The sequence below is a fragment of the Colius striatus genome, chromosome Z (genome assembly GCF_028858725.1).
Source record: "Colius striatus isolate bColStr4 chromosome Z, bColStr4.1.hap1, whole genome shotgun sequence".
NCBI classification, from domain to species: domain Eukaryota; kingdom Metazoa; phylum Chordata; class Aves; order Coliiformes; family Coliidae; genus Colius; species Colius striatus.
Window position 1 is genome coordinate 77,675,611 of NC_084790.1, and position 24,324 is coordinate 77,699,934.

Sequence of the window (24,324 nt, forward strand, 5' to 3'; positions counted from 1 at the left end):
TATGGATGGGTGGGGCTTCTAGGGTCTCTTTGCTTCCCTTTGGTTTGGTTTGAAGGTTATTGTGGCGGGCCATGAGAAGTCTTTGAGGGAGTGGAGCACCTCCCGTATGATGCCAGGCTGAGGGGAGCTGTGGCTCTCTAGCTTGGAGGAGACAAGGCCGTAGTCCTACAAAGGGGATATCGTCCTGTGAGAGACACTCCTTAAGATCCAGGTGTCGTGGTTTAGGTCCATCAGGGAAGAAAAGACCACCATTAGCCTCAAGTACCAAAGACCTGAGGATTGCCAAAGGGCGGGAAGAGCTGAATTGCCGCTTAAGGTCCGGGACAAAACAGACCAGGCTAGCGGGCTTGGGGAAGAGAGCAGAAAAGATTTTAATGCAACACCAACCAAAGCAGGACCATAAAACCCCAAAATATAACAAACATAAACCAACTCCGAGTGGTACGCCAATGAAGAGAGATGGCAGAGGCACCAGATTGGCCGGGCCGGAGGTGAGTGTGAAGCCAGGAGGCGGGGGAGAGTCCAAAAACTAACTCTTTACCGAGTCTTCGCTGCAAGCCGCTCCCCCTGTTACCAAGCAAAAGCTGCTCCTTGCTAAACCATGACACCGAGTTTGTCCCGTTTGCCCCCAGGAGCCTCCAGCTTACGGCAAAGCACAACAAGGTGCTAGTCCTAGAAAAGCGGCTATCGTTTGGAGAGAGTTGAACGGTGCTATCCGCATTTCCCCCTGTGCACTGCCAGGGGGTAACGGCTTCCTAGTGCGCTTTGTTTTCCAAGAACGCCGTCTGCGGAACCAATTAAATGTCACTGTCCCCTGTTGGGCTTAATTTGGCAGAAGTCCCTTGCTCTCCAGGCGACCTCAGACAATTCTGCGTGACCGGGCTCACCTGGGCTTAACTTCTGAGTGATGTCCAGTGAAACAGGTTCACTGTTTCACGATCAGGTTTCACGTATTCTCGAGAACAGATTTAAGACTCAAAACGGAGTCCAGTGCTAAACTTCTTTCTTTCACCCACAACAAACAACACCGTAAGGAGAAAAGGGAGAGGGAAGGAAAAGAGAGAGAGAGAAAGTTCCAATAGCCACTACCGGGAATCCACCGCACCTGACAGCGGGCTTGAGTTTTTGTTGGAAGGTCTCTGTAGTGCGCCGGCAGGGGGAGGGAAAGTGCTGATAGTCACCGCTGGAGTGCACAGCGTCCCGGCAGCTGCTTGTCTAGGAGCTGCGATGCTCCGTCTGGTCGAGTGGGGGAATAAAGAGCTGGTCATTGGCAAAAAACGTGAGCCGGCATTCAGAGGATGAGGCTGGCTGCTGGTGAAGAAGGTAATGCTGCGGAATGCGCGGTTGCGAGTGTGAGGAGCAGCAGGGTGAGAGTGGAAATCGGGCAAAGCTTGAAGGGCAGCAGGATGTAAAAGCAAGAGCGGGTGCTGTGTAACTTTGAGAATAAGTTGGGGGCTTGCCTGCAGCAGAGCAGCATTTGCCCTTGGCAGTGCTCCCCCTTTCGCAAGCTGGAGGGGGTTTGGTCCGTTTCAGCGCGTTGCCCCGATCCTGGCTGGCCCGAGAGCGGCAGTGAGGTGGGGGAAGGGAGCGCGAGGGCGACCTCTCCGCTGGTCCGGCTCTTGTATCCACGCCTCCCCCTGTCGCGTGCCCAGTACCGTCTCTGGAGGGTCCTGGAAAGTTCAGGAGGGTCTGAGAAAGTCCCTAAAACTCCAGGAGGGTCACAGTTCCTTGACGCCGGGCCTGGATGCGTGCGCGGAGGCCATTTATCCTGAGACAGCGAGTCGTGCCTTCCAAGGCAATGGCACGTCTAACGGGCAGAATCCTGGCTGGTGGGAGCAATGTGGTTTTGGGTGGTTAAGTATGCTGCTAGCAAGGCTGGGGCACATTGCTAGTCCATTATAGCCCTGGCAGCCCTTGAGGGACGGGAGGGCTCAGTGGCCGCTTAGAGGCGTGGGCGAAACAGCCCAGGGAGGCAGGGAGTGGGGGTTGGAGTGAGTGCTTTTGCGATGGCTCCTGCCGCTTGTCTCGCCTGAGGGCAGGCGGGCTCCTGGCCGTTGCCCTGCTCCAGCGCGGGGTCCCTGCCAGGCTGGGCAGCCCTGCACGGGCCGCTGCGACGGGCCTTCACCCGAGGGCTGCGGCTCCTGTGCGCTGCCTGTGTCGTGGGGTCCAGAAGACTCCCCGCGCTCTGGCACGGGGTCCTGCTGCAGCTGCTGCCAGCTCTCAGTCCTGCCTTTGCCGTGCGTGGCTTGCAGGGGCTCAGCCTGCACTCTGCAGGCCATGGGCTGCAGGGGGATCTCTGCTCTGGCTCTCCTGCTTCTCTGACTGCGGGCTGCGCGTGGTGGCCTCCGTCTGGTCCTGTCCTCCCACCTCGTCCTGCAGGTTGCAGATTTCTGCTCTTCGGCAGTGGCGGCAGAGGAGCCAGGTTGTCCCGTGCGGGCCGCAGATGGGCCCCAAACTCAGAGGCAGGGGACGTTTCAGGAAGAGTTTGCGTGGGAGATGGGCGCAGCCCCTTCCCCCTGTTACCGAGCCCAGCCGGCTCCGCACAAAGCCGTCCGCGGTGGTTGTAGGAGAGCAAGGAGCGGTCGCGGGCATCTCCTGTGTGGTTTTTGTGTGTCTTTGGAGTTTGTTGGGTGGGCTTCAAAGCGCTGGGGTGCTGTTCCGTGTCCCAGCATGTGGAGGCGTGGGTGGGTGCCCGTCCTGGTCTCTTTGAGGTGCAGGTTATTGAAGCCACGCTGCTTGGTCGCAAGCAGTGGTGAGTCCTCGCTGAGTGGTTGTTTGTGATGGGGTGGTGGTTTGGAGGTGGCTTTTGTGTCTTGGCAGTGAGAGAGGGTAGGGAAAGGAGAGATTGTGTGTGTTGGGAATGGAGGTGCATGCAGGGCAGGGCAGGTGTGATCTGTGCAGGTGTGTGCTATGTCCACCTGGCGTCATGAGGAGGTGCCTGTGAGCTTGAAGGGCGGTGGTGGGTCCCTGAGAGCGGCCCCTTGTGCAGAGCCTTCAAGCCGTGCAGGAGGCATCAGTGAGAGGGGCTGCAGGAGGGAGGCTGGTCCCTGGCAGGCTGCAGAGTCCTGTCAGCTATGTGCGTGAGGAGCACCACTGCTGTTGTTCTTTTTGTTTGAGCAACGCAAGTGTTTATTTGCAGGAGATGCGTGAATAAATAGATGGAGCAACACAGAAATAAATAAATAAATAAATAAATGAATCCAGAGTCCCGCGGAACAAACAAATAAATAAATAAATAGATAAATAGACGAATAAAGAACTGTGCAGGGTCCTGTGACCAATAGTCATTGTGTGGGAGTCCCGCCAGGTGCGTGGGGACCGTTCCCTCGGCCGGGGAGGTCTCGCTCCGGCCAGGCTGGATGGGGCCGTGGGTAAGAAGCAGCAGGCGTGTGGCGGCGCCTCGCGGCTCTCCATCAGCGTGCAGCACAGCAGTTGCCTCGTCCTTCCCGCCCAGGCACGGTGCGGGCTGGCCGTGCTCACGGCCGTGTGCCCGCGGGCTCGTGCCTGGGAGCGCTGTGGGCGGTGCTGAGCCGTGGCGGCTGGCGGCGGCTGGGGCCGGGCGTTGGGGCTGGATGGGTCTGGTGGAGCTCAGACGCGTCTCGGCTCCTGCTTCGGCGTAGGAGCGTGTCGACGTGTTGGAAGCAGAGGAGGGCTTGGTTGTGGACGTGGTCCCAGGCGCAGGCGCTGTGGTGGTGGGTGCCGGGGAAGAGCTGGAGTCTGCTGAAGTAGCGGTGGAGGGCGAGCAGGTGGTTGCGGGGCCCCCGTCCTTGGGAGAGCTTGCGGGTGTCGTTGAGGCATCTCCTCAGGTGGTGGATGGAGTGGTCGAGCTGGTTGCGAAGGGTGTGCAGCGCCTGTTGGTCCCAGTGTGGTGGGATGCTGGAGCTGCTGAAGGTGGCGAAGAGGTGTTGGAGGATGTGGAGGGCGATGTGCGCGGCTTGTTGCGGGTGTGTGGTGTTCAGGACGGCGCCGGGGAAGTCGGGTGCGTCGTCCCAGTCGTGTTGGCAGGGCTGGGTGGGGCTGGGAGCCGTGGCCTGCAGGAGGCGGAGGCCGTCCCCGGGGAAGGTGAGGAGTCGGGGGGGGCAGAGTGGGGCAGACGAGGGTGGTGGCGAGCGGCGGCAGGAGGAGCAGCAGCGCCGGGACGCCGTGCCGCAGGCGGCGGGTACGTGCGGTGCGTGGCGCAGGCATGGGGGGCTGTGGGTGGCGCGTGGGGTTGTTGCTGGCGCGGGAGCCGGTGAGGCTGTGTGGTGGGGCGGGTGGGCACTGTGCTCGGGGTGCTGCCGGGCGCCGGCTTTATGCGGAGCGGCGGCTTTCGCTGCCAGGCTTTCCGATTGCCGCGGCTTCTGGCTGTGGCTTTCGGTTGTGGCCGGTGCCCGCGGCGGTGCTGAGGAAGTACGTTAGTGGGGTGGCCGTGCGGGAGCGGTTGCGTGGGGATGCGATGCGAGAGTGCCGGGGCAGAGACCTTGGGGCGGCTGAGAGGCCCGTTTTGGGCAGCTGAAGGTTCCTGGCATGCCCGGGGGTCTTTTCCCTCTGCCCCTGCCATGGTGGTGGTTGCGTTTTCCTTTTCGCTGCTGCTTTCCCTTTGTTTAGCTGTGGGCTGATGGTTTCTGTTGGTTGTGTGTGGAAGGGCCGTGAAGTGATGTCAGTGGGCAACTCCTGGAGCGAGGCTTAGGGGCGGAGGAGCCTTGCTGGCAGGTCGGTGTGGGTGCGGGCAGCTGGGCATGGCCCGTGTTCTCGGGGAGAGTGTCGAGAAGGGGTTGGGAGGGAAGGAAGGGGAAAAAGGGAAGTGCGTGCTGCTGGGACTGCCGCTGGAGTCAGATCCCTGTCTGTGGTGCCTCTTGTTTGTCCCCGTGGCTGGGTCTTTGTCCGTCCCTTTGCCTGAGATGTCTGAGGCAGAGCCAAGAGGAAGCTGGTCCCTATAAGCAAAGAGCCTTGCGTCTGGGTGTTGGGGTTTCACCGCAACCAGCATCAAAGCACCAGGCGTGTGGGCTCGGTCACTCCTCTGCTCCTTCCTCCCGGTGAGATGGGGAGGAGAGTTGGGCCAAGGAAATAAAACCGCACGGAGGGATAGAAGAGGAATGTCATCAAGGAACCCGAATGAAGGGGAGTATCAGTAGTTAGCCCAACGTAAGAACAGTCCTGGGTCGTACTGAGCAGGGGTATGAAACCAAGATGGAAACAAAACCCTGGGTGGTGGCCGGTGCAATTGCTCGCTGCCCACCGAGGGATTCCCCAGCGCTGATCTCTCCTTCCCGCCAACCCCCTCCCAGTTTCTCTGCTGGACGTGCTGTGCCTGGCGGGAGGTGTGTTGGGTCGGGAGGTTTGGGGGGTGCCGTTGCCTGTAGTGGTTGAGTGGGGGATGCGAAAGCGCAGGGGTGGCGATAGATGGGGCACTTTTGCTGCCGTTGTGAGGTTTTGTGGTTTCTCCTTTCCCTTCTGTGCTGGGCGTCACGTGAGGCTGCAGTATTGGTTGTGCTTTTGAACTTTTTGACTTGTGGTTTGTCATCCTCGTTTTCCTAGGAATACATCATTTCTGTTTGCACTCTGGCAGGCTTGCAGAGCTACGTGTTTCTGGGCAATCCCTCAGGAGCTCTCCTGTAGCAGCGTGTCTTCAAGGAGGTGCTGTGTGTCCATGCACTTGAGCACTGGGTATGGATGGGTGGGGCTTCTAGGGTCTCTTTGCTTCCCTTTGGTTTGGTTTGAAGGTTATTGTGGCGGGCCATGAGAAGTCTTTGAGGGAGTGGAGCACCTCCCGTATGATGCCAGGCTGAGGGGAGCTGTGGCTCTCTAGCTTGGAGGAGACAAGGCCGTAGTCCTACAAAGGGGATATCGTCCTGTGAGAGACACTCCTTAACATCCAGGTGTCGTGGTTTAGGTCCATCAGGGAAGAAAAGACCACCATTAGCCTCAAGTACCAAAGACCTGAGGATTGCCAAAGGGCGGGAAGAGCTGAATTGCCGCTTAAGGTCCGGGACAAAACAGACCAGGCTAGCGGGCTTGGGGAAGAGAGCAGAAAAGATTTTAATGCAACACCAACCAAAGCAGGACCATAAAACCCCAAAATATAACAAACATAAACCAACTCCGAGTGGTACGCCAATGAAGAGAGATGGCAGAGGCGCCAGATTGGCCGGGCCGGAGGTGGGTGTGAAGCCAGGAGGCGGGGGAGAGTCCAAAAACTAACTCTTTACCGAGTCTTCGCTGCAAGCCGCTCCCCCTGTTACCAAGCAAAAGCTGCTCCTTGCTAAACCATGACACCGAGTTTGTCCCGTTTGCCCCCAGGAGCCTCCAGCTTACGGCAAAGCACAACAAGGTGCTAGTCCTAGAAAAGCGGCTATCGTTTGGAGAGAGTTGAACGGTGCTATCCGCATTTCCCCCTGTGCACTGCCAGGGGGTAACGGCTTCCTAGTGCGCTTTGTTTTCCAAGAACGCCGTCTGCGGAACCAATTAAATGTCACTGTCCCCTGTTGGGCTTAATTTGGCAGAAGTCCCTTGCTCTCCAGGCGACCTCAGACAATTCTGCGTGACCGGGCTCACCTGGGCTTAACTTCTGAGTGATGTCCAGTGAAACAGGTTCACTGTTTCACGATCAGGTTTCACGTATTCTCGAGAACAGATTTAAGACTCAAAACGGAGTCCAGTGCTAAACTTCTTTCTTTCACCCACAACAAACAACACCGTAAGGAGAAAAGGGAGAGGGAAGGAAAAGAGAGAGAGAGAAAGTTCCAATAGCCACTACCGGGAATCCACCGCACCTGACAGCGGGCTTGAGTTTTTGTTGGAAGGTCTCTGTAGTGCGCCGGCAGGGGGAGGGAAAGTGCTGATAGTCACCGCTGGAGTGCACAGCGTCCCGGCAGCTGCTTGTCTAGGAGCTGCGATGCTCCGTCTGGTCGAGTGGGGGAATAAAGAGCTGGTCATTGGCAAAAAACGTGAGCCGGCATTCAGAGGATGAGGCTGGCTGCTGGTGAAGAAGGTAATGCTGCGGAATGCGCGGTTGCGAGTGTGAGGAGCAGCAGGGTGAGAGTGGAAATCGGGCAAAGCTTGAAGGGCAGCAGGATGTAAAAGCAAGAGCGGGTGCTGTGTAACTTTGAGAATAAGTTGGGGGCTTGCCTGCAGCAGAGCAGCATTTGCCCTTGGCAGTGCTCCCCCTTTCGCAAGCTGGAGGGGGTTTGGTCCGTTTCAGCGCGTTGCCCCGATCCTGGCTGGCCCGAGAGCGGCAGTGAGGTGGGGGAAGGGAGCGCGAGGGCGACCCCTCCGCTGGTCCGGCTCTTGTATCCACGCCTCCCCCTGTCGCGTGCCCAGTACCGTCTCTGGAGGGTCCTGGAAAGTTCAGGAGGGTCTGAGAAAGTCCCTAAAACTCCAGGAGGGTCACAGTTCCTTGACGCCGGGCCTGGATGCGTGCGCGGAGGCCATTTATCCTGAGACAGCGAGTCGTGCCTTCCAAGGCAATGGCACGTCTAACGGGCAGAATCCTGGCTGGTGGGAGCAATGTGGTTTTGGGTGGTTAAGTATGCTGCTAGCAAGGCTGGGGCACATTGCTAGTCCATTATAGCCCTGGCAGCCCTTGAGGGACGGGAGGGCTCAGTGGCCGCTTAGAGGCGTGGGCGAAACAGCCCAGGGAGGCAGGGAGTGGGGGTTGGAGTGAGTGCTTTTGCGATGGCTCCTGCCGCTTGTCTCGCCTGAGGGCAGGCGGGCTCCTGGCCGTTGCCCTGCTCCAGCGCGGGGTCCCTGCCAGGCTGGGCAGCCCTGCACGGGCCGCTGCGACGGGCCTTCACCCGAGGGCTGCGGCTCCTGTGCGCTGCCTGTGTCGTGGGGTCCAGAAGACTCCCCGCGCTCTGGCACGGGGTCCTGCTGCAGCTGCTGCCAGCTCTCAGTCCTGCCTTTGCCGTGCGTGGCTTGCAGGGGCTCAGCCTGCACTCTGCAGGCCATGGGCTGCAGGGGGATCTCTGCTCTGGCTCTCCTGCTTCTCTGACTGCGGGCTGCGCGTGGTGGCCTCCGTCTGGTCCTGTCCTCCCACCTCGTCCTGCAGGTTGCAGATTTCTGCTCTTCGGCAGTGGCGGCAGAGGAGCCAGGTTGTCCCGTGCGGGCCGCAGATGGGCCCCAAACTCAGAGGCAGGGGACGTTTCAGGAAGAGTTTGCGTGGGAGATGGGCGCAGCCCCTTCCCCCTGTTACCGAGCCCAGCCGGCTCCGCACAAAGCCGTCCGCGGTGGTTGTAGGAGAGCAAGGAGCGGTCGCGGGCATCTCCTGTGTGGTTTTTGTGTGTCTTTGGAGTTTGTTGGGTGGGCTTCAAAGCGCTGGGGTGCTGTTCCGTGTCCCAGCATGTGGAGGCGTGGGTGGGTGCCCGTCCTGGTCTCTTTGAGGTGCAGGTTATTGAAGCCACGCTGCTTGGTCGCAAGCAGTGGTGAGTCCTCGCTGAGTGGTTGTTTGTGATGGGGTGGTGGTTTGGAGGTGGCTTTTGTGTCTTGGCAGTGAGAGAGGGTAGGGAAAGGAGAGATTGTGTGTGTTGGGAATGGAGGTGCATGCAGGGCAGGGCAGGTGTGATCTGTGCAGGTGTGTGCTATGTCCACCTGGCGTCATGAGGAGGTGCCTGTGAGCTTGAAGGGCGGTGGTGGGTCCCTGAGAGCGGCCCCTTGTGCAGAGCCTTCAAGCCGTGCAGGAGGCATCAGTGAGAGGGGCTGCAGGAGGGAGGCTGGTCCCTGGCAGGCTGCAGAGTCCTGTCAGCTATGTGCGTGAGGAGCACCACTGCTGTTGTTCTTTTTGTTTGAGCAACGCAAGTGTTTATTTGCAGGAGATGCGTGAATAAATAGATGGAGCAACACAGAAATAAATAAATAAATAAATAAATGAATCCAGAGTCCCGCGGAACAAACAAATAAATAAATAAATAGATAAATAGACGAATAAAGAACTGTGCAGGGTCCTGTGACCAATAGTCATTGTGTGGGAGTCCCGCCAGGTGCGTGGGGACCGTTCCCTCGGCCGGGGAGGTCTCGCTCCGGCCAGGCTGGATGGGGCCGTGGGTAAGAAGCAGCAGGCGTGTGGCGGCGCCTCGCGGCTCTCCATCAGCGTGCAGCACAGCAGTTGCCTCGTCCTTCCCGCCCAGGCACGGTGCGGGCTGGCCGTGCTCACGGCCGTGTGCCCGCGGGCTCGTGCCTGGGAGCGCTGTGGGCGGTGCTGAGCCGTGGCGGCTGGCGGCGGCTGGGGCCGGGCGTTGGGGCTGGATGGGTCTGGTGGAGCTCAGACACGTCTCGGCTCCTGCTTCGGCGTAGGAGCGTGTCGACGTGTTGGAAGCAGAGGAGGGCTTGGTTGTGGACGTGGTCCCAGGCGCAGGCGCTGTGGTGGTGGGTGCCGGGGAAGAGCTGGAGTCTGCTGAAGTAGCGGTGGAGGGCGAGCAGGTGGTTGCGGGGCCCCCGTCCTTGGGAGAGCTTGCGGGTGTCGTTGAGGCATCTCCTCAGGTGGTGGATGGAGTGGTCGAGCTGGTTGCGAAGGGTGTGCAGCGCCTGTTGGTCCCAGTGTGGTGGGATGCTGGAGCTGCTGAAGGTGGTGAAGAGGTGTTGGAGGATGTGGAGGGCGATGTGCGCGGCTTGTTGCGGGTGTGTGGTGTTCAGGACGGCGCCGGGGAAGTCGGGTGCGTCGTCCCAGTCGTGTTGGCAGGGCTGGGTGGGGCTGGGAGCCGTGGCCTGCAGGAGGCGGAGGCCGTCCCCGGGGAAGGTGAGGAGTCGGGGGGGCAGAGTGGGGCAGGCGAGGGCGGTGGCGAGCGGCGGCAGGAGGAGCAGCAGCGCCGGGACGCCGTGCCGCAGGCGGCGGGTACGTGCGGTGCGTGGCGCAGGCATGGGGGGCTGTGGGTGGCGCGTGGGGTTGTTGCTGGCGCGGGAGCCGGTGAGGCTGTGTGGTGGGGCGGGTGGGCACTGTGCTCGGGGTGCTGCCGGGCGCCGGCTTTATGCGGAGCGGCGGCTTTCGCTGCCGGGCTTTCCGATTGCCGCGGCTTCTGGCTGTGGCTTTCGGTTGTGGCCGGTGCCCGCGGCGGTGCTGAGGAAGTACGTTAGTGGGGTGGCCGTGCGGGAGCGGTTGCGTGGGGATGCGATGCGAGAGTGCCGGGGCAGAGACCTTGGGGCGGCTGAGAGGCCCGTTTTGGGCAGCTGAAGGTTCCTGGCATGCCCGGGGGTCTTTTCCCTCTGCCCCTGCCATGGTGGTGGTTGCGTTTTCCTTTTCGCTGCTGCTTTCCCTTTGTTTAGCTGTGGGCTGATGGTTTCTGTTGGTTGTGTGTGGAAGGGCCGTGAAGTGATGTCAGTGGGCAACTCCTGGAGCGAGGCTTAGGGGCGGAGGAGCCTTGCTGGCAGGTCGGTGTGGGTGCGGGCAGCTGGGCATGGCCCGTGTTCTCGGGGAGAGTGTCGAGAAGGGGTTGGGAGGGAAGGAAGGGGAAAAAGGGAAGTGCGTGCTGCTGGGACTGCCGCTGGAGTCAGATCCCTGTCTGTGGTGCCTCTTGTTTGTCCCCGTGGCTGGGTCTTTGTCCGTCCCTTTGCCTGAGATGTCTGAGGCAGAGCCAAGAGGAAGCTGGTCCCTATAAGCAAAGAGCCTTGCGTCTGGGTGTTGGGGTTTCACCGCAACCAGCATCAAAGCACCAGGCGTGTGGGCTCGGTCACTCCTCTGCTCCTTCCTCCCGGTGAGATGGGGAGGAGAGTTGGGCCAAGGAAATAAAACCGCACGGAGGGATAGAAGAGGAATGTCATCAAGGAACCCGAATGAAGGGGAGTATCAGTAATTAGCCCAACGTAAGAACAGTCCTGGGTCGTACTGAGCAGGGGTATGAAACCAAGATGGAAACAAAACCCTGGGTGGTGGCCGGTGCAATTGCTCGCTGCCCACCGAGGGATTCCCCAGCGCTGATCTCTCCTTCCCGCCAACCCCCTCCCAGTTTCTCTGCTGGACGTGCTGTGCCTGGCGGGAGGTGTGTTGGGTCGGGAGGTTTGGGGGGTGCCGTTGCCTGTAGTGGTTGAGTGGGGGATGCGAAAGCGCAGGGGTGGCGATAGATGGGGCACTTTTGCTGCCGTTGTGAGGTTTTGTGGTTTCTCCTTTCCCTTCTGTGCTGGGCGTCACGTGAGGCTGCAGTATTGGTTGTGCTTTTGAACTTTTTGACTTGTGGTTTGTCATCCTCGTTTTCCTAGGAATACATCATTTCTGTTTGCACTCTGGCAGGCTTGCAGAGCTACGTGTTTCTGGGCAATCCCTCAGGAGCTCTCCTGTAGCAGCGTGTCTTCAAGGAGGTGCTGTGTGTCCATGCACTTGAGCACTGGGTATGGATGGGTGGGGCTTCTAGGGTCTCTTTGCTTCCCTTTGGTTTGGTTTGAAGGTTATTGTGGCGGGCCATGAGAAGTCTTTGAGGGAGTGGAGCACCTCCCGTATGATGCCAGGCTGAGGGGAGCTGTGGCTCTCTAGCTTGGAGGAGACAAGGCCGTAGTCCTACAAAGGGGATATCGTCCTGTGAGAGACACTCCTTAAGATCCAGGTGTCGTGGTTTAGGTCCATCAGGGAAGAAAAGACCACCATTAGCCTCAAGTACCAAAGACCTGAGGATTGCCAAAGGGCGGGAAGAGCTGAATTGCCGCTTAAGGTCCGGGACAAAACAGACCAGGCTAGCGGGCTTGGGGAAGAGAGCAGAAAAGATTTTAATGCAACACCAACCAAAGCAGGACCATAAAACCCCAAAATATAACAAACATAAACCAACTCCGAGTGGTACGCCAATGAAGAGAGATGGCAGAGGCACCAGATTGGCCGGGCCGGAGGTGAGTGTGAAGCCAGGAGGCGGGGGAGAGTCCAAAAACTAACTCTTTACCGAGTCTTCGCTGCAAGCCGCTCCCCCTGTTACCAAGCAAAAGCTGCTCCTTGCTAAACCATGACACCGAGTTTGTCCCGTTTGCCCCCAGGAGCCTCCAGCTTACGGCAAAGCACAACAAGGTGCTAGTCCTAGAAAAGCGGCTATCGTTTGGAGAGAGTTGAACGGTGCTATCCGCATTTCCCCCTGTGCACTGCCAGGGGGTAACGGCTTCCTAGTGCGCTTTGTTTTCCAAGAACGCCGTCTGCGGAACCAATTAAATGTCACTGTCCCCTGTTGGGCTTAATTTGGCAGAAGTCCCTTGCTCTCCAGGCGACCTCAGACAATTCTGCGTGACCGGGCTCACCTGGGCTTAACTTCTGAGTGATGTCCAGTGAAACAGGTTCACTGTTTCACGATCAGGTTTCACGTATTCTCGAGAACAGATTTAAGACTCAAAACGGAGTCCAGTGCTAAACTTCTTTCTTTCACCCACAACAAACAACACCGTAAGGAGAAAAGGGAGAGGGAAGGAAAAGAGAGAGAGAGAAAGTTCCAATAGCCACTACCGGGAATCCACCGCACCTGACAGCGGGCTTGAGTTTTTGTTGGAAGGTCTCTGTAGTGCGCCGGCAGGGGGAGGGAAAGTGCTGATAGTCACCGCTGGAGTGCACAGCGTCCCGGCAGCTGCTTGTCTAGGAGCTGCGATGCTCCGTCTGGTCGAGTGGGGGAATAAAGAGCTGGTCATTGGCAAAAAACGTGAGCCGGCATTCAGAGGATGAGGCTGGCTGCTGGTGAAGAAGGTAATGCTGCGGAATGCGCGGTTGCGAGTGTGAGGAGCAGCAGGGTGAGAGTGGAAATCGGGCAAAGCTTGAAGGGCAGCAGGATGTAAAAGCAAGAGCGGGTGCTGTGTAACTTTGAGAATAAGTTGGGGGCTTGCCTGCAGCAGAGCAGCATTTGCCCTTGGCAGTGCTCCCCCTTTCGCAAGCTGGAGGGGGTTTGGTCCGTTTCAGCGCGTTGCCCCGATCCTGGCTGGCCCGAGAGCGGCAGTGAGGTGGGGGAAGGGAGCGCGAGGGCGACCTCTCCGCTGGTCCGGCTCTTGTATCCACGCCTCCCCCTGTCGCGTGCCCAGTACCGTCTCTGGAGGGTCCTGGAAAGTTCAGGAGGGTCTGAGAAAGTCCCTAAAACTCCAGGAGGGTCACAGTTCCTTGACGCCGGGCCTGGATGCGTGCGCGGAGGCCATTTATCCTGAGACAGCGAGTCGTGCCTTCCAAGGCAATGGCACGTCTAACGGGCAGAATCCTGGCTGGTGGGAGCAATGTGGTTTTGGGTGGTTAAGTATGCTGCTAGCAAGGCTGGGGCACATTGCTAGTCCATTATAGCCCTGGCAGCCCTTGAGGGACGGGAGGGCTCAGTGGCCGCTTAGAGGCGTGGGCGAAACAGCCCAGGGAGGCAGGGAGTGGGGGTTGGAGTGAGTGCTTTTGCGATGGCTCCTGCCGCTTGTCTCGCCTGAGGGCAGGCGGGCTCCTGGCCGTTGCCCTGCTCCAGCGCGGGGTCCCTGCCAGGCTGGGCAGCCCTGCACGGGCCGCTGCGACGGGCCTTCACCCGAGGGCTGCGGCTCCTGTGCGCTGCCTGTGTCGTGGGGTCCAGAAGACTCCCCGCGCTCTGGCACGGGGTCCTGCTGCAGCTGCTGCCAGCTCTCAGTCCTGCCTTTGCCGTGCGTGGCTTGCAGGGGCTCAGCCTGCACTCTGCAGGCCATGGGCTGCAGGGGGATCTCTGCTCTGGCTCTCCTGCTTCTCTGACTGCGGGCTGCGCGTGGTGGCCTCCGTCTGGTCCTGTCCTCCCACCTCGTCCTGCAGGTTGCAGATTTCTGCTCTTCGGCAGTGGCGGCAGAGGAGCCAGGTTGTCCCGTGCGGGCCGCAGATGGGCCCCAAACTCAGAGGCAGGGGACGTTTCAGGAAGAGTTTGCGTGGGAGATGGGCGCAGCCCCTTCCCCCTGTTACCGAGCCCAGCCGGCTCCGCACAAAGCCGTCCGCGGTGGTTGTAGGAGAGCAAGGAGCGGTCGCGGGCATCTCCTGTGTGGTTTTTGTGTGTCTTTGGAGTTTGTTGGGTGGGCTTCAAAGCGCTGGGGTGCTGTTCCGTGTCCCAGCATGTGGAGGCGTGGGTGGGTGCCCGTCCTGGTCTCTTTGAGGTGCAGGTTATTGAAGCCACGCTGCTTGGTCGCAAGCAGTGGTGAGTCCTCGCTGAGTGGTTGTTTGTGATGGGGTGGTGGTTTGGAGGTGGCTTTTGTGTCTTGGCAGTGAGAGAGGGTAGGGAAAGGAGAGATTGTGTGTGTTGGGAATGGAGGTGCATGCAGGGCAGGGCAGGTGTGATCTGTGCAGGTGTGTGCTATGTCCACCTGGCGTCATGAGGAGGTGCCTGTGAGCTTGAAGGGCGGTGGTGGGTCCCTGAGAGCGGCCCCTTGTGCAGAGCCTTCAAGCCGTGCAGGAGGCATCAGTGAGAGGGGCTGCAGGAGGGAGGCTGGTCCCTGGCAGGCTGCAGAGTCCTGTCAGCTATGTGCGTGAGGAGCACCACTGCTGTTGTTCTTTTTGTTTGAGCAACGCAAGTGTTTATTTGCAGGAGATGCGTGAATAAATAGATGGAGCAACACAGAAATAAATAAATAAATAAATAAATGAATCCAGAGTCCCGCGGAACAAACAAATAAATAAATAAATAGATAAATAGACGAATAAAGAACTGTGCAGGGTCCTGTGACCAATAGTCATTGTGTGGGAGTCCCGCCAGGTGCGTGGGGACCGTTCCCTCGGCCGGGGAGGTCTCGCTCCGGCCAGGCTGGATGGGGCCGTGGGTAAGAAGCAGCAGGCGTGTGTGGCGGCGCCTCGCGGCTCTCCATCAGCGTGCAGCACAGCAGTTGCCTCGTCCTTCCCGCCCAGGCACGGTGCGGGCTGGCCGTGCTCACGGCCGTGTGCCCGCGGGCTCGTGCCTGGGAGCGCTGTGGGCGGTGCTGAGCCGTGGCGGCTGGCGGCGGCTGGGGCCGGGCGTTGGGGCTGGATGGGTCTGGTGGAGCTCAGACGCGTCTCGGCTCCTGCTTCGGCGTAGGAGCGTGTCGACGTGTTGGAAGCAGAGGAGGGCTTGGTTGTGGACGTGGTCCCAGGCGCAGGCGCTGTGGTGGTGGGTGCCGGGGAAGAGCTGGAGTCTGCTGAAGTAGCGGTGGAGGGCGAGCAGGTGGTTGCGGGGCCCCCGTCCTTGGGAGAGCTTGCGGGTGTCGTTGAGGCATCTCCTCAGGTGGTGGATGGAGTGGTCGAGCTGGTTGCGAAGGGTGTGCAGCGCCTGTTGGTCCCAGTGTGGTGGGATGCTGGAGCTGCTGAAGGTGGTGAAGAGGTGTTGGAGGATGTGGAGGGCGATGTGCGCGGCTTGTTGCGGGTGTGTGGTGTTCAGGACGGCGCCGGGGAAGTCGGGTGCGTCGTCCCAGTCGTGTTGGCAGGGCTGGGTGGGGCTGGGAGCCGTGGCCTGCAGGAGGCGGAGGCCGTCCCCGGGGAAGGTGAGGAGTCGGGGGGGCAGAGTGGGGCAGGCGAGGGCGGTGGCGAGCGGCGGCAGGAGGAGCAGCAGCGCCGGGACGCCGTGCCGCAGGCGGCGGGTACGTGCGGTGCGTGGCGCAGGCATGGGGGGCTGTGGGTGGCGCGTGGGGTTGTTGCTGGCGCGGGAGCCGGTGAGGCTGTGTGGTGGGGCGGGTGGGCACTGTGCTCGGGGTGCTGCCGGGCGCCGGCTTTATGCGGAGCGGCGGCTTTCGCTGCCGGGCTTTCCGATTGCCGCGGCTTCTGGCTGTGGCTTTCGGTTGTGGCCGGTGCCCGCGGCGGTGCTGAGGAAGTACGTTAGTGGGGTGGCCGTGCGGGAGCGGTTGCGTGGGGATGCGATGCGAGAGTGCCGGGGCAGAGACCTTGGGGCGGCTGAGAGGCCCGTTTTGGGCAGCTGAAGGTTCCTGGCATGCCCGGGGGTCTTTTCCCTCTGCCCCTGCCATGGTGGTGGTTGCGTTTTCCTTTTCGCTGCTGCTTTCCCTTTGTTTAGCTGTGGGCTGATGGTTTCTGTTGGTTGTGTGTGGAAGGGCCGTGAAGTGATGTCAGTGGGCAACTCCTGGAGCGAGGCTTAGGGGCGGAGGAGCCTTGCTGGCAGGTCGGTGTGGGTGCGGGCAGCTGGGCATGGCCCGTGTTCTCGGGGAGAGTGTCGAGAAGGGGTTGGGAGGGAAGGAAGGGGAAAAAGGGAAGTGCGTGCTGCTGGGACTGCCGCTGGAGTCAGATCCCTGTCTGTGGTGCCTCTTGTTTGTCCCCGTGGCTGGGTCTTTGTCCGTCCCTTTGCCTGAGATGTCTGAGGCAGAGCCAAGAGGAAGCTGGTCCCTATAAGCAAAGAGCCTTGCGTCTGGGTGTTGGGGTTTCACCGCAACCAGCATCAAAGCACCAGGCGTGTGGGCTCGGTCACTCCTCTGCTCCTTCCTCCCGGTGAGATGGGGAGGAGAGTTGGGCCAAGGAAATAAAACCGCACGGAGGGATAGAAGAGGAATGTCATCAAGGAACCCGAATGAAGGGGAGTATCAGTAATTAGCCCAACGTAAGAACAGTCCTGGGTCGTACTGAGCAGGGGTATGAAACCAAGATGGAAACAAAACCCTGGGTGGTGGCCGGTGCAATTGCTCGCTGCCCACCGAGGGATTCCCCAGCGCTGATCTCTCCTTCCCGCCAACCCCCTCCCAGTTTCTCTGCTGGACGTGCTGTGCCTGGCGGGAGGTGTGTTGGGTCGGGAGGTTTGGGGGGTGCCGTTGCCTGTAGTGGTTGAGTGGGGGATGCGAAAGCGCAGGGGTGGCGATAGATGGGGCACTTTTGCTGCCGTTGTGAGGTTTTGTGGTTTCTCCTTTCCCTTCTGTGCTGGGCGTCACGTGAGGCTGCAGTATTGGTTGTGCTTTTGAACTTTTTGACTTGTGGTTTGTCATCCTCGTTTTCCTAGGAATACATCATTTCTGTTTGCACTCTGGCAGGCTTGCAGAGCTACGTGTTTCTGGGCAATCCCTCAGGAGCTCTCCTGTAGCAGCGTGTCTTCAAGGAGGTGCTGTGTGTCCATGCACTTGAGCACTGGGTATGGATGGGTGGGGCTTCTAGGGTCTCTTTGCTTCCCTTTGGTTTGGTTTGAAGGTTATTGTGGCGGGCCATGAGAAGTCTTTGAGGGAGTGGAGCACCTCCCGTATGATGCCAGGCTGAGGGGAGCTGTGGCTCTCTAGCTTGGAGGAGACAAGGCCGTAGTCCTACAAAGGGGATATCGTCCTGTGAGAGACACTCCTTAAGATCCAGGTGTCGTGGTTTAGGTCCATCAGGGAAGAAAAGACCACCATTAGCCTCAAGTACCAAAGACCTGAGGATTGCCAAAGGGCGGGAAGAGCTGAATTGCCGCTTAAGGTCCGGGACAAAACAGACCAGGCTAGCGGGCTTGGGGAAGAGAGCAGAAAAGATTTTAATGCAACACCAACCAAAGCAGGACCATAAAACCCCAAAATATAACAAACATAAACCAACTCCGAGTGGTACGCCAATGAAGAGAGATGGCAGAGGCGCCAGATTGGCCGGGCCGGAGGTGGGTGTGAAGCCAGGAGGCGGGGGAGAGTCCAAAAACTAACTCTTTACCGAGTCTTCGCTGCAAGCCGCTCCCCCTGTTACCAAGCAAAAGCTGCTCCTTGCTAAACCATGACACCGAGTTTGTCCCGTTTGCCCCCAGGAGCCTCCAGCTTACGGCAAAGCACAACAAGGTGCTAGTCCTAGAAAAGCGGCTATCGTTTGGAGAGAGTTGAACGGTGCTATCCGCATTTCCCCCTGTGCACTGCCAGGGGGTAACGGCTTCCTAGTGCGCTTTGTTTTCCAAGAACGCCGTCTGCGGAACCAATTAAATGTCACTGTCCCCTGTTGGGCTTAATTTGGCAGAAGTCCCTTGCTCTCCAGGCGACCTCAGACAATTCTGCGTGACCGGGCTCACCTGGGCTTAACTTCTGAGTGATGTCCAGTGAAACAGGTTCACTGTTTCACGATCAGGTTTCACGTATTCTCGAGAACAGATTTAAGACTCAAAACGGAGTCCAGTGCTAAACTTCTTTCTTTCACCCACAACAAACAACACCGTAAGGAGAAAAGGGAGAGGGAAGGAAAAGAGAGAGAGAGAAAGTTCCAATAGCCACTACCGGGAATCCACCGCACCTGACAGCGGGCTTGAGTTTTTGTTGGAAGGTCTCTGTAGTGCGCCGGCAGGGGGAGGGAAAGTGCTGATAGTCACCGCTGGAGTGCACAGCGTCCCGGCAGCTGCTTGTCTAGGAGCTGCGATGCTCCGTCTGGTCGAGTGGGGGAATAAAGAGCTGGTCATTGGCAAAAAAGGTGAGCCGGCATTCAGAGGATGAGGCTGGCTGCTGGTGAAGAAGGTAATGCTGCGGAATGCGCGGTTGCGAGTGTGAGGAGCAGCAGGGTGAGAGTGGAAATCGGGCAAAGCTTGAAGGGCAGCAGGATGTAAAAGCAAGAGCGGGTGCTGTGTAACTTTGAGAATAAGTTGGGGGCTTGCCTGCAGCAGAGCAGCATTTGCCCTTGGCAGTGCTCCCCCTTTCGCAAGCTGGAGGGGGTTTGGTCCGTTTCAGCACGTTGCCCCGATCCTGGCTGGCCCGAGAGCGGCAGTGAGGTGGGGGAAGGGAGCGCGAGGGCGACCTCTCCGCTGGTCCGGCTCTTGTATCCACGCCTCCCCCTGTCGCGTGCCCAGTACCGTCTCTGGAGGGTCCTGGAAAGTTCAGGAGGGTCTGAGAAAGTCCCTAAAACTCCAGGAGGGTCACAGTTCCTTGACGCCGGGCCTGGGTGCATGCGCGGAGGCCATTTATCCTGAGACAGCGAGTCGTGCCTTCCAAGGCAATGGCACGTCTAACGGGCAGAATCCTGGCTGGTGGGAGCAATGTGGTTTTGGGTGGTTAAGTATGCTGCTAGCAAGGCTGGGGCACATTGCTAGTCCATTATAGCCCTGGCAGCCCTTGAGGGACGGGAGGGCTCAGTGGCCGCTTAGAGGCGTGGGCGAAACAGCCCAGGGAGGCAGGGAGTGGGGGTTGGAGTGAGTGCTTTTGCGATGGCTCCTGCCGCTTGTCTCGCCTGAGGGCAGGCGGGCTCCTGGCCGTTGCCCTGCTCCAGCACGGGGTCCCTGCCAGGCCGGGCAGCCCTGCACGGGCCGCTGCGACGGGCCTTCACCCGAGGGCTGCGGCTCCTGTGCGCTGCCTGTGTCGTGGGGTCCAGAAGATTCCCCGCGCTCTGGCACGGGGTCCTGCTGCAGCTGCTGCCAGCTCTCAGTCCTGCCTTTGCCGTGCGTGGCTTGCAGGGGCTCAGCCTGCACTCTGCAGGCCATGGGCTGCAGGGGGATCTCTGCTCTGGCTCTCCTGCTTCTCTGACTGCGGGCTGCGCGTGGTGGCCTCCGTCTGGTCCTGTCCTCCCACCTCGTCCTGCAGGTTGCAGATTTCTGCTCTTCGGCAGTGGCGGCAGAGGAGCCAGGTTGTCCCGTGCGGGCCGCAGATGGGCCCCAAACTCAGAGGCAGGGGACGTTTCAGGAAGAGTTTGCGTGGGAGATGGGCGCAGCCCCTTCCCCCTGTTACCGAGCCCAGCCGGCTCCGCACAAAGCCGTCCGCGGTGGTTGTAGGAGAGCAAGGAGCGGTCGCGGGCATCTCCTGTGTGGTTTTTGTGTGTCTTTGGAGTTTGTTGGGTGGGCTTCAAAGCGCTGGGGTGCTGTTCCGTGTCCCAGCATGTGGAGGCGTGGGTGGGTGCCCGTCCTGGTCTCTTTGAGGTGCAGGTTATTGAAGCCACGCTGCTTGGTCGCAAGCAGTGGTGAGTCCTCGCTGAGTGGTTGTTTGTGATGGGGTGGTGGTTTGGAGGTGGCTTTTGTGTCTTGGCAGTGAGAGAGGGTAGGGAAAGGAGAGATTGTGTGTGTTGGGAATGGAGGTGCATGCAGGGCAGGGCAGGTGTGATCTGTGCAGGTGTGTGCTATGTCCACCTGGCGTCATGAGGAGGTGCCTGTGAGCTTGAAGGGCGGTGGTGGGTCCCTGAGAGCGGCCCCTTGTGCAGAGCCTTCAAGCCGTGCAGGAGGCATCAGTGAGAGGGGCTGCAGGAGGGAGGCTGGTCCCTGGCAGGCTGCAGAGTCCTGTCAGCTATGTGCGTGAGGAGCACCACTGCTGTTGTTCTTTTTGTTTGAGCAACGCAAGTGTTTATTTGCAGGAGATGCGTGAATAAATAGATGGAGCAACATAGAAATAAATAAATAAATAAATAAATAAATCCAGAGTCCCGCGGAACAAATAAATAAATAAATAAATAGATAAATAGACGAATAAAGAACTGTGCAGGGTCCTGTGACCAATAGTCATTGTGTGGGAGTCCCGCCAGGTGCGTGGGGACCGTTCCCTCGGCCGGGGAGGTCTCGCTCCGGCCAGGCTGGATGGGGCCGTGGGTAAGAAGCAGCAGGTGTGTGGCGGCGCCTCGCGGCTCTCCATCAGCGTGCAGCACGGCAGTTGCCTCGTCCTTCCCGCCCAGGCACGGTGCGGGCTGGCCGTGCTCACGGCCGTGTGCCCGCGGGCTCGTGCCTGGGAGCGCTGTGGGCGGTGCTGAGCCGTGGCGGCTGGCGGCGGCTGGGGCCGGGCGTTGGGGCTGGATGGGTCTGGTGGAGCTCAGACGCGTCTCGGCTCCTGCTTCGGCGTAGGAGCGTGTCGACGTGTTGGAAGCAGAGGAGGGCTTGGTTGTGGACGTGGTCCCAGGCGCAGGCGCTGTGGTGGTGGGTGCCGGGGAAGAGCTGGAGTCTGCTGAAGTAGCGGTGGAGGGCGAGCAGGTGGTTGCGGGGCCCCCGTCCTTGGGAGAGCTTGCGGGTGTCCATGAGGCATCTCCTCAGGTGGTGGATGGAGTGGTCGAGCTGGTTGCGAAGGGTGTGCAGCGCCTGTTGGTCCCAGTGTGGTGGGATGTTGGAGCTGCTGAAGGTGGCGAAGAGGTGTTGGAGGATGTGGAGGGCGATGTGCGCGGCTTGTTGCGGGTGTGTGGTGTTCAGGACGGCGCCGGGGAAGTCGGGTGCGTCGTCCCAGTCGTGTTGGCAGGGCTGGGTGGGGCTGGGAGCCGTGGCCTGCAGGAGGCGGAGGCCGTCCCCGGGGAAGGTGAGGAGTCGGGGGCGCAGAGTGGGGCAGGCGAGGGCGGTGGCGAGCGGCGGCAGGAGGAGCAGCAGCGCCGGGACGCCGTGCCGCAGGCGGCGGGTACGTGCGGTGCGTGGCGCAGGCATGGGGGGCTGTGGGTGGCGCGTGGGGTTGTTGCTGGCGCGGGAGCCGGTGAGGCTGTGTGGTGGGACAGATGGACACTGTGCTCGGGGTGCTACTGGGCACCAACTTTATGTGGAGATCCAGCTTTCATTTCATCATCATCATAGTCCTGTAGCTAGAATTTCCCTGTTTTCATTTTCAGTTTTATTTTCTGTTTAACTTTCCCTTAGTGCTTCTGTTTTATTTTTCATATTGTTAACAGGAAGTGTCCATGACCTGATGCGGGGGATCTGTTCTTTCCCAGGGCTGCTTTTGGGGTTCAGGGTAACCTGCGTGGCTCCTCTGCCTTTGTGCTTCAGCAGGGGATGTGAAAGTGTGGTGGCAGAGGCTTTTGGGACAGCTGAGCTGGGGATACATTTCAAGGTTTCCTGTACATCAGTTTTGTGAGTTTTCTTCCTTGGGTTATATATTGAAATTTCTCTGCCTACCAATATCTGTTTTTCTTACTTCATACTCTGTTTTTTACTATAGATACAAGTCAAAGCGTATTTTTCTTTGTTATTCACAAATATTTCATAAGTTTCTTTTTTTCTCTTTTTTTTCTGTGTAGCATTTTCTGTACCATCTGCAATTTGTCTGGTGGAAGAGTTTTTCCTCTCTTTGTAAATATATTGCAGAGTACCTTGGCAGCCTGTCACCCCTTCCATGTCCCCTTCGGTTTTTACCTTCAATGTGTTGATGTTAGAAGCAAACTCATAAATAACTTTTTTTTTCATCAACTATTCATGGAGCATTTGTGCTTTCTATTTTTGGTTGGATTTTCTATTGTGTGTGCAATTTGTTGTAGAAAGTTAAGAGCGGGTGGGAATGTTTGTGTGTGACACAAAAGTCCACTTACATCTAGAAAGTGAAAATTGGCAGAGTCCCAAGTTCGAGTCATGGCTTCCTTGGGAAGCTTCCAGCAGCGAGAAGTATCTGCGCATGCTGATTTAGCAGGAGTAGGAGTTTCCCTGAGGTTTGGGAGGGGATTCTGTTTATTTAAACTCAGTTAACATGTGTGATGATGCTGTAAATTCTCAGCTTGTGTGTTTTGGGGGTTTTTATTAATTTATTTTGTGGATTATACGTTGGTATGTGCTACTTTTTCTGTTGTTCGCAGGCTGCCCATGTGGCAGAGGTCTTACGTTAGCTGGTGCTCATGGTACCTCACGAGCTGCTTGGTGGAGTTTTAATCTTATCACATCAGGTCACATAGCGTTTTTCAGCCCATTTCTATCTCACTTTTTGAGTCTATTCCTGATATTTTAGTTTGTACTGTAGACATCTTTGGTAGGTCACAAAATACCCATGGTATTTAAACTACAGAGTTATCTCTTCTGATGTTTTCCTGTGAGTGGGCATGAGGTGTGAAGGTAACTGGCTTGTAATCATGTTTTCTAATGATGTTTTGTTTTGAACGTGTGTGGGATGGGGTTATGCAGCACTGATGTGGTTTTCCCTCACCAGAGAATCAGCAGGAGTAATTGTGATCCTTGGACCCTCCCTGTTCTTGTGTGGATTTTTGTCCAATTTCTATAGGGGAAATGCTAGCGAGTTAGTTCCAGTTCATATCCACTGGGTCCTGTTTAGAGCTCCCCTCCAAGTGTGCTTTTTGTGGCTTTTTCCTTACGAGTAGATGGGAGACCTGCTTTTGAGTAACCTACTAAGACTTCTAGTATGTATGTAATTGTATTCTCTTAAGTGATTCGTGACAGTTGATGAGGTGGAATTACCTGGAAGGAAAGGGTGATGAAATGTGATGCTTGTTGCAGAAAGTATCTGCAATACTAAACTATTATCACATTAAAAGGGGACAGAGTGGTTTGGTCGCTTTCAGCGGGAAACTGACGACTGGCGACTGAAACCGTGCAGTTTTATTCATGCAACAGAGACACAGGTTCTTAGGGGTTGCTGGCGACAGTCACTGTGTGCAGAAAAAAGCACGTGCAAAAATAGATATTGAAATAATACAGCCAGGAAGTTACAAAATACAACCTGGCTCGAAAAAACTAAAGTAACTCTGCAGAGATTTCTAAGTTTCGCCCAGAAGTCCTCAGTTTCAGTCTCACCCAAGGCATCCCAAGGGGGAAGGAAGAGAAGCTCAGTCCATCCGCTGATCCCAGGAGCCGGAGGCAGGCTGCCAGGAAGCTTCCCTGACTTTTCACGATGGTGTCTTCCCCAACAATCGCCTTTATTCTTTAACCATTTTATACCATCTTCTACCTTCAAGGTGGACTTGGAGGGCCTTTAGTCATAAATACCTTTATTAGGATTGGTGTAAAATTCTCGCACCTCGCACTTCAAGGTAGAGCTGACAAACAATTCAGGGCGCAGACTCAAGGAGTGGTGGCGCCTTGGAGGCGGGTAGCCTTTGGGATAGAGCTGTGCTTCAGTATTCAAATGACATCAAAATGAGCAAAGTTCGCACAAAGGATAGCACTCCATCAAGATTTCACAGAACTTTGTCTCAGGATACTAAAAGTGCTACTGATCAGTTCTAGAGGACCATTTCATTCCTGTGTATTGTCAGAGTCTGAGCACAGAGCCCCCACTCTGCTCCACACTCCGTGGTATTTGCAGGGAGTTGCTGTGTTGTGGGTTCCTCACATAGCAGCAGCGGCTGTATCCACCCTGTGAGCCTTCTTGATTTTATACCTTTCCTTAGTTGGTGAACAACTCTGATTTTTAATATAAGTTTCAATTTCTAGGCCACTTAAGTAATAATGCCACAACTATTTCTTATTCAGTGATGGAGGATTGGTTGGAAATGGATACACTAGTGATTAAAGCATTAACGCATAACAGGTTGGAGGTTGTGAGGAGTAAACTATGAGAATTGGGAGGAAAAACACGTCGTAGAGAACCAGCCCCACATGTGGAGTTCACCCAGAGAAGGAAGGGGCAAACTTTTTGCTTTTCCTCCCAAACTGAAGACAAAATGCTGCTGTGGTTTTGCTGGCGTGTCCTGTCGTCTCAGAGTGCAAGCTTTCTGGGGTGAGGACTGTCTTACCTGCCCTTAGAGGACCCAGAAGAAAGATCTCAGGCAGTAGCCTCCACCTTTTTTGATCATATAGCTCATTAGTAAAAGTAAAATCTGTAAGCTCTTGCCCACAATGTATTTTTATATCTAAATATATACATATGCTACTGTACTAGTAGGTATGTTATCAAACATACACAAAA

At 57.7% G+C, this 24,324-nt stretch overlaps 4 protein-coding genes and 1 pseudogene across 5 annotated transcripts in view; 1 reads left to right on the plus strand and 4 right to left on the minus strand.

Moving 5' to 3' along the window:
• The window catches only part of UBAP2 (ubiquitin associated protein 2), a 152,434-nt gene that overhangs the window by 118,009 nt on the left and 10,101 nt on the right, over positions 1-24,324 (plus strand). The gene's annotated exons all lie outside the window — the stretch shown is intronic.
• Positions 3,477-4,185, minus strand: LOC133628716 (interferon-like; annotated as a pseudogene).
• On the minus strand, positions 9,124-9,831 carry LOC133628718 (interferon-like). The gene has a single exon (XM_062017464.1). It carries the CDS (start codon positions 9,829-9,831, stop codon positions 9,124-9,126), a length of 708 nt encoding a protein of 235 aa, XP_061873448.1.
• Positions 14,772-15,479, minus strand: LOC133628719 (interferon-like). Its single transcript, XM_062017470.1, has one exon. The coding sequence runs from the start codon at positions 15,477-15,479 to the stop codon at positions 14,772-14,774; it is 708 nt and encodes a 235-aa protein (XP_061873454.1).
• On the minus strand, positions 20,418-21,125 carry LOC133628720 (interferon-like). The gene has a single exon (XM_062017471.1). The coding sequence runs from the start codon at positions 21,123-21,125 to the stop codon at positions 20,418-20,420; it is 708 nt and encodes a 235-aa protein (XP_061873455.1).

Excerpts from the sequence above, each read along its gene's own strand:
- LOC133628720 (XM_062017471.1), bottom strand. The coding sequence starts at position 21,125 with ATGCCTGCGCCACGCACCGCACGTACCCGCCGCCTGCGGCACGGCGTC.
- LOC133628719 (XM_062017470.1), bottom strand. The coding sequence starts at position 15,479 with ATGCCTGCGCCACGCACCGCACGTACCCGCCGCCTGCGGCACGGCGTC.
- LOC133628718 (XM_062017464.1), bottom strand. The coding sequence starts at position 9,831 with ATGCCTGCGCCACGCACCGCACGTACCCGCCGCCTGCGGCACGGCGTC.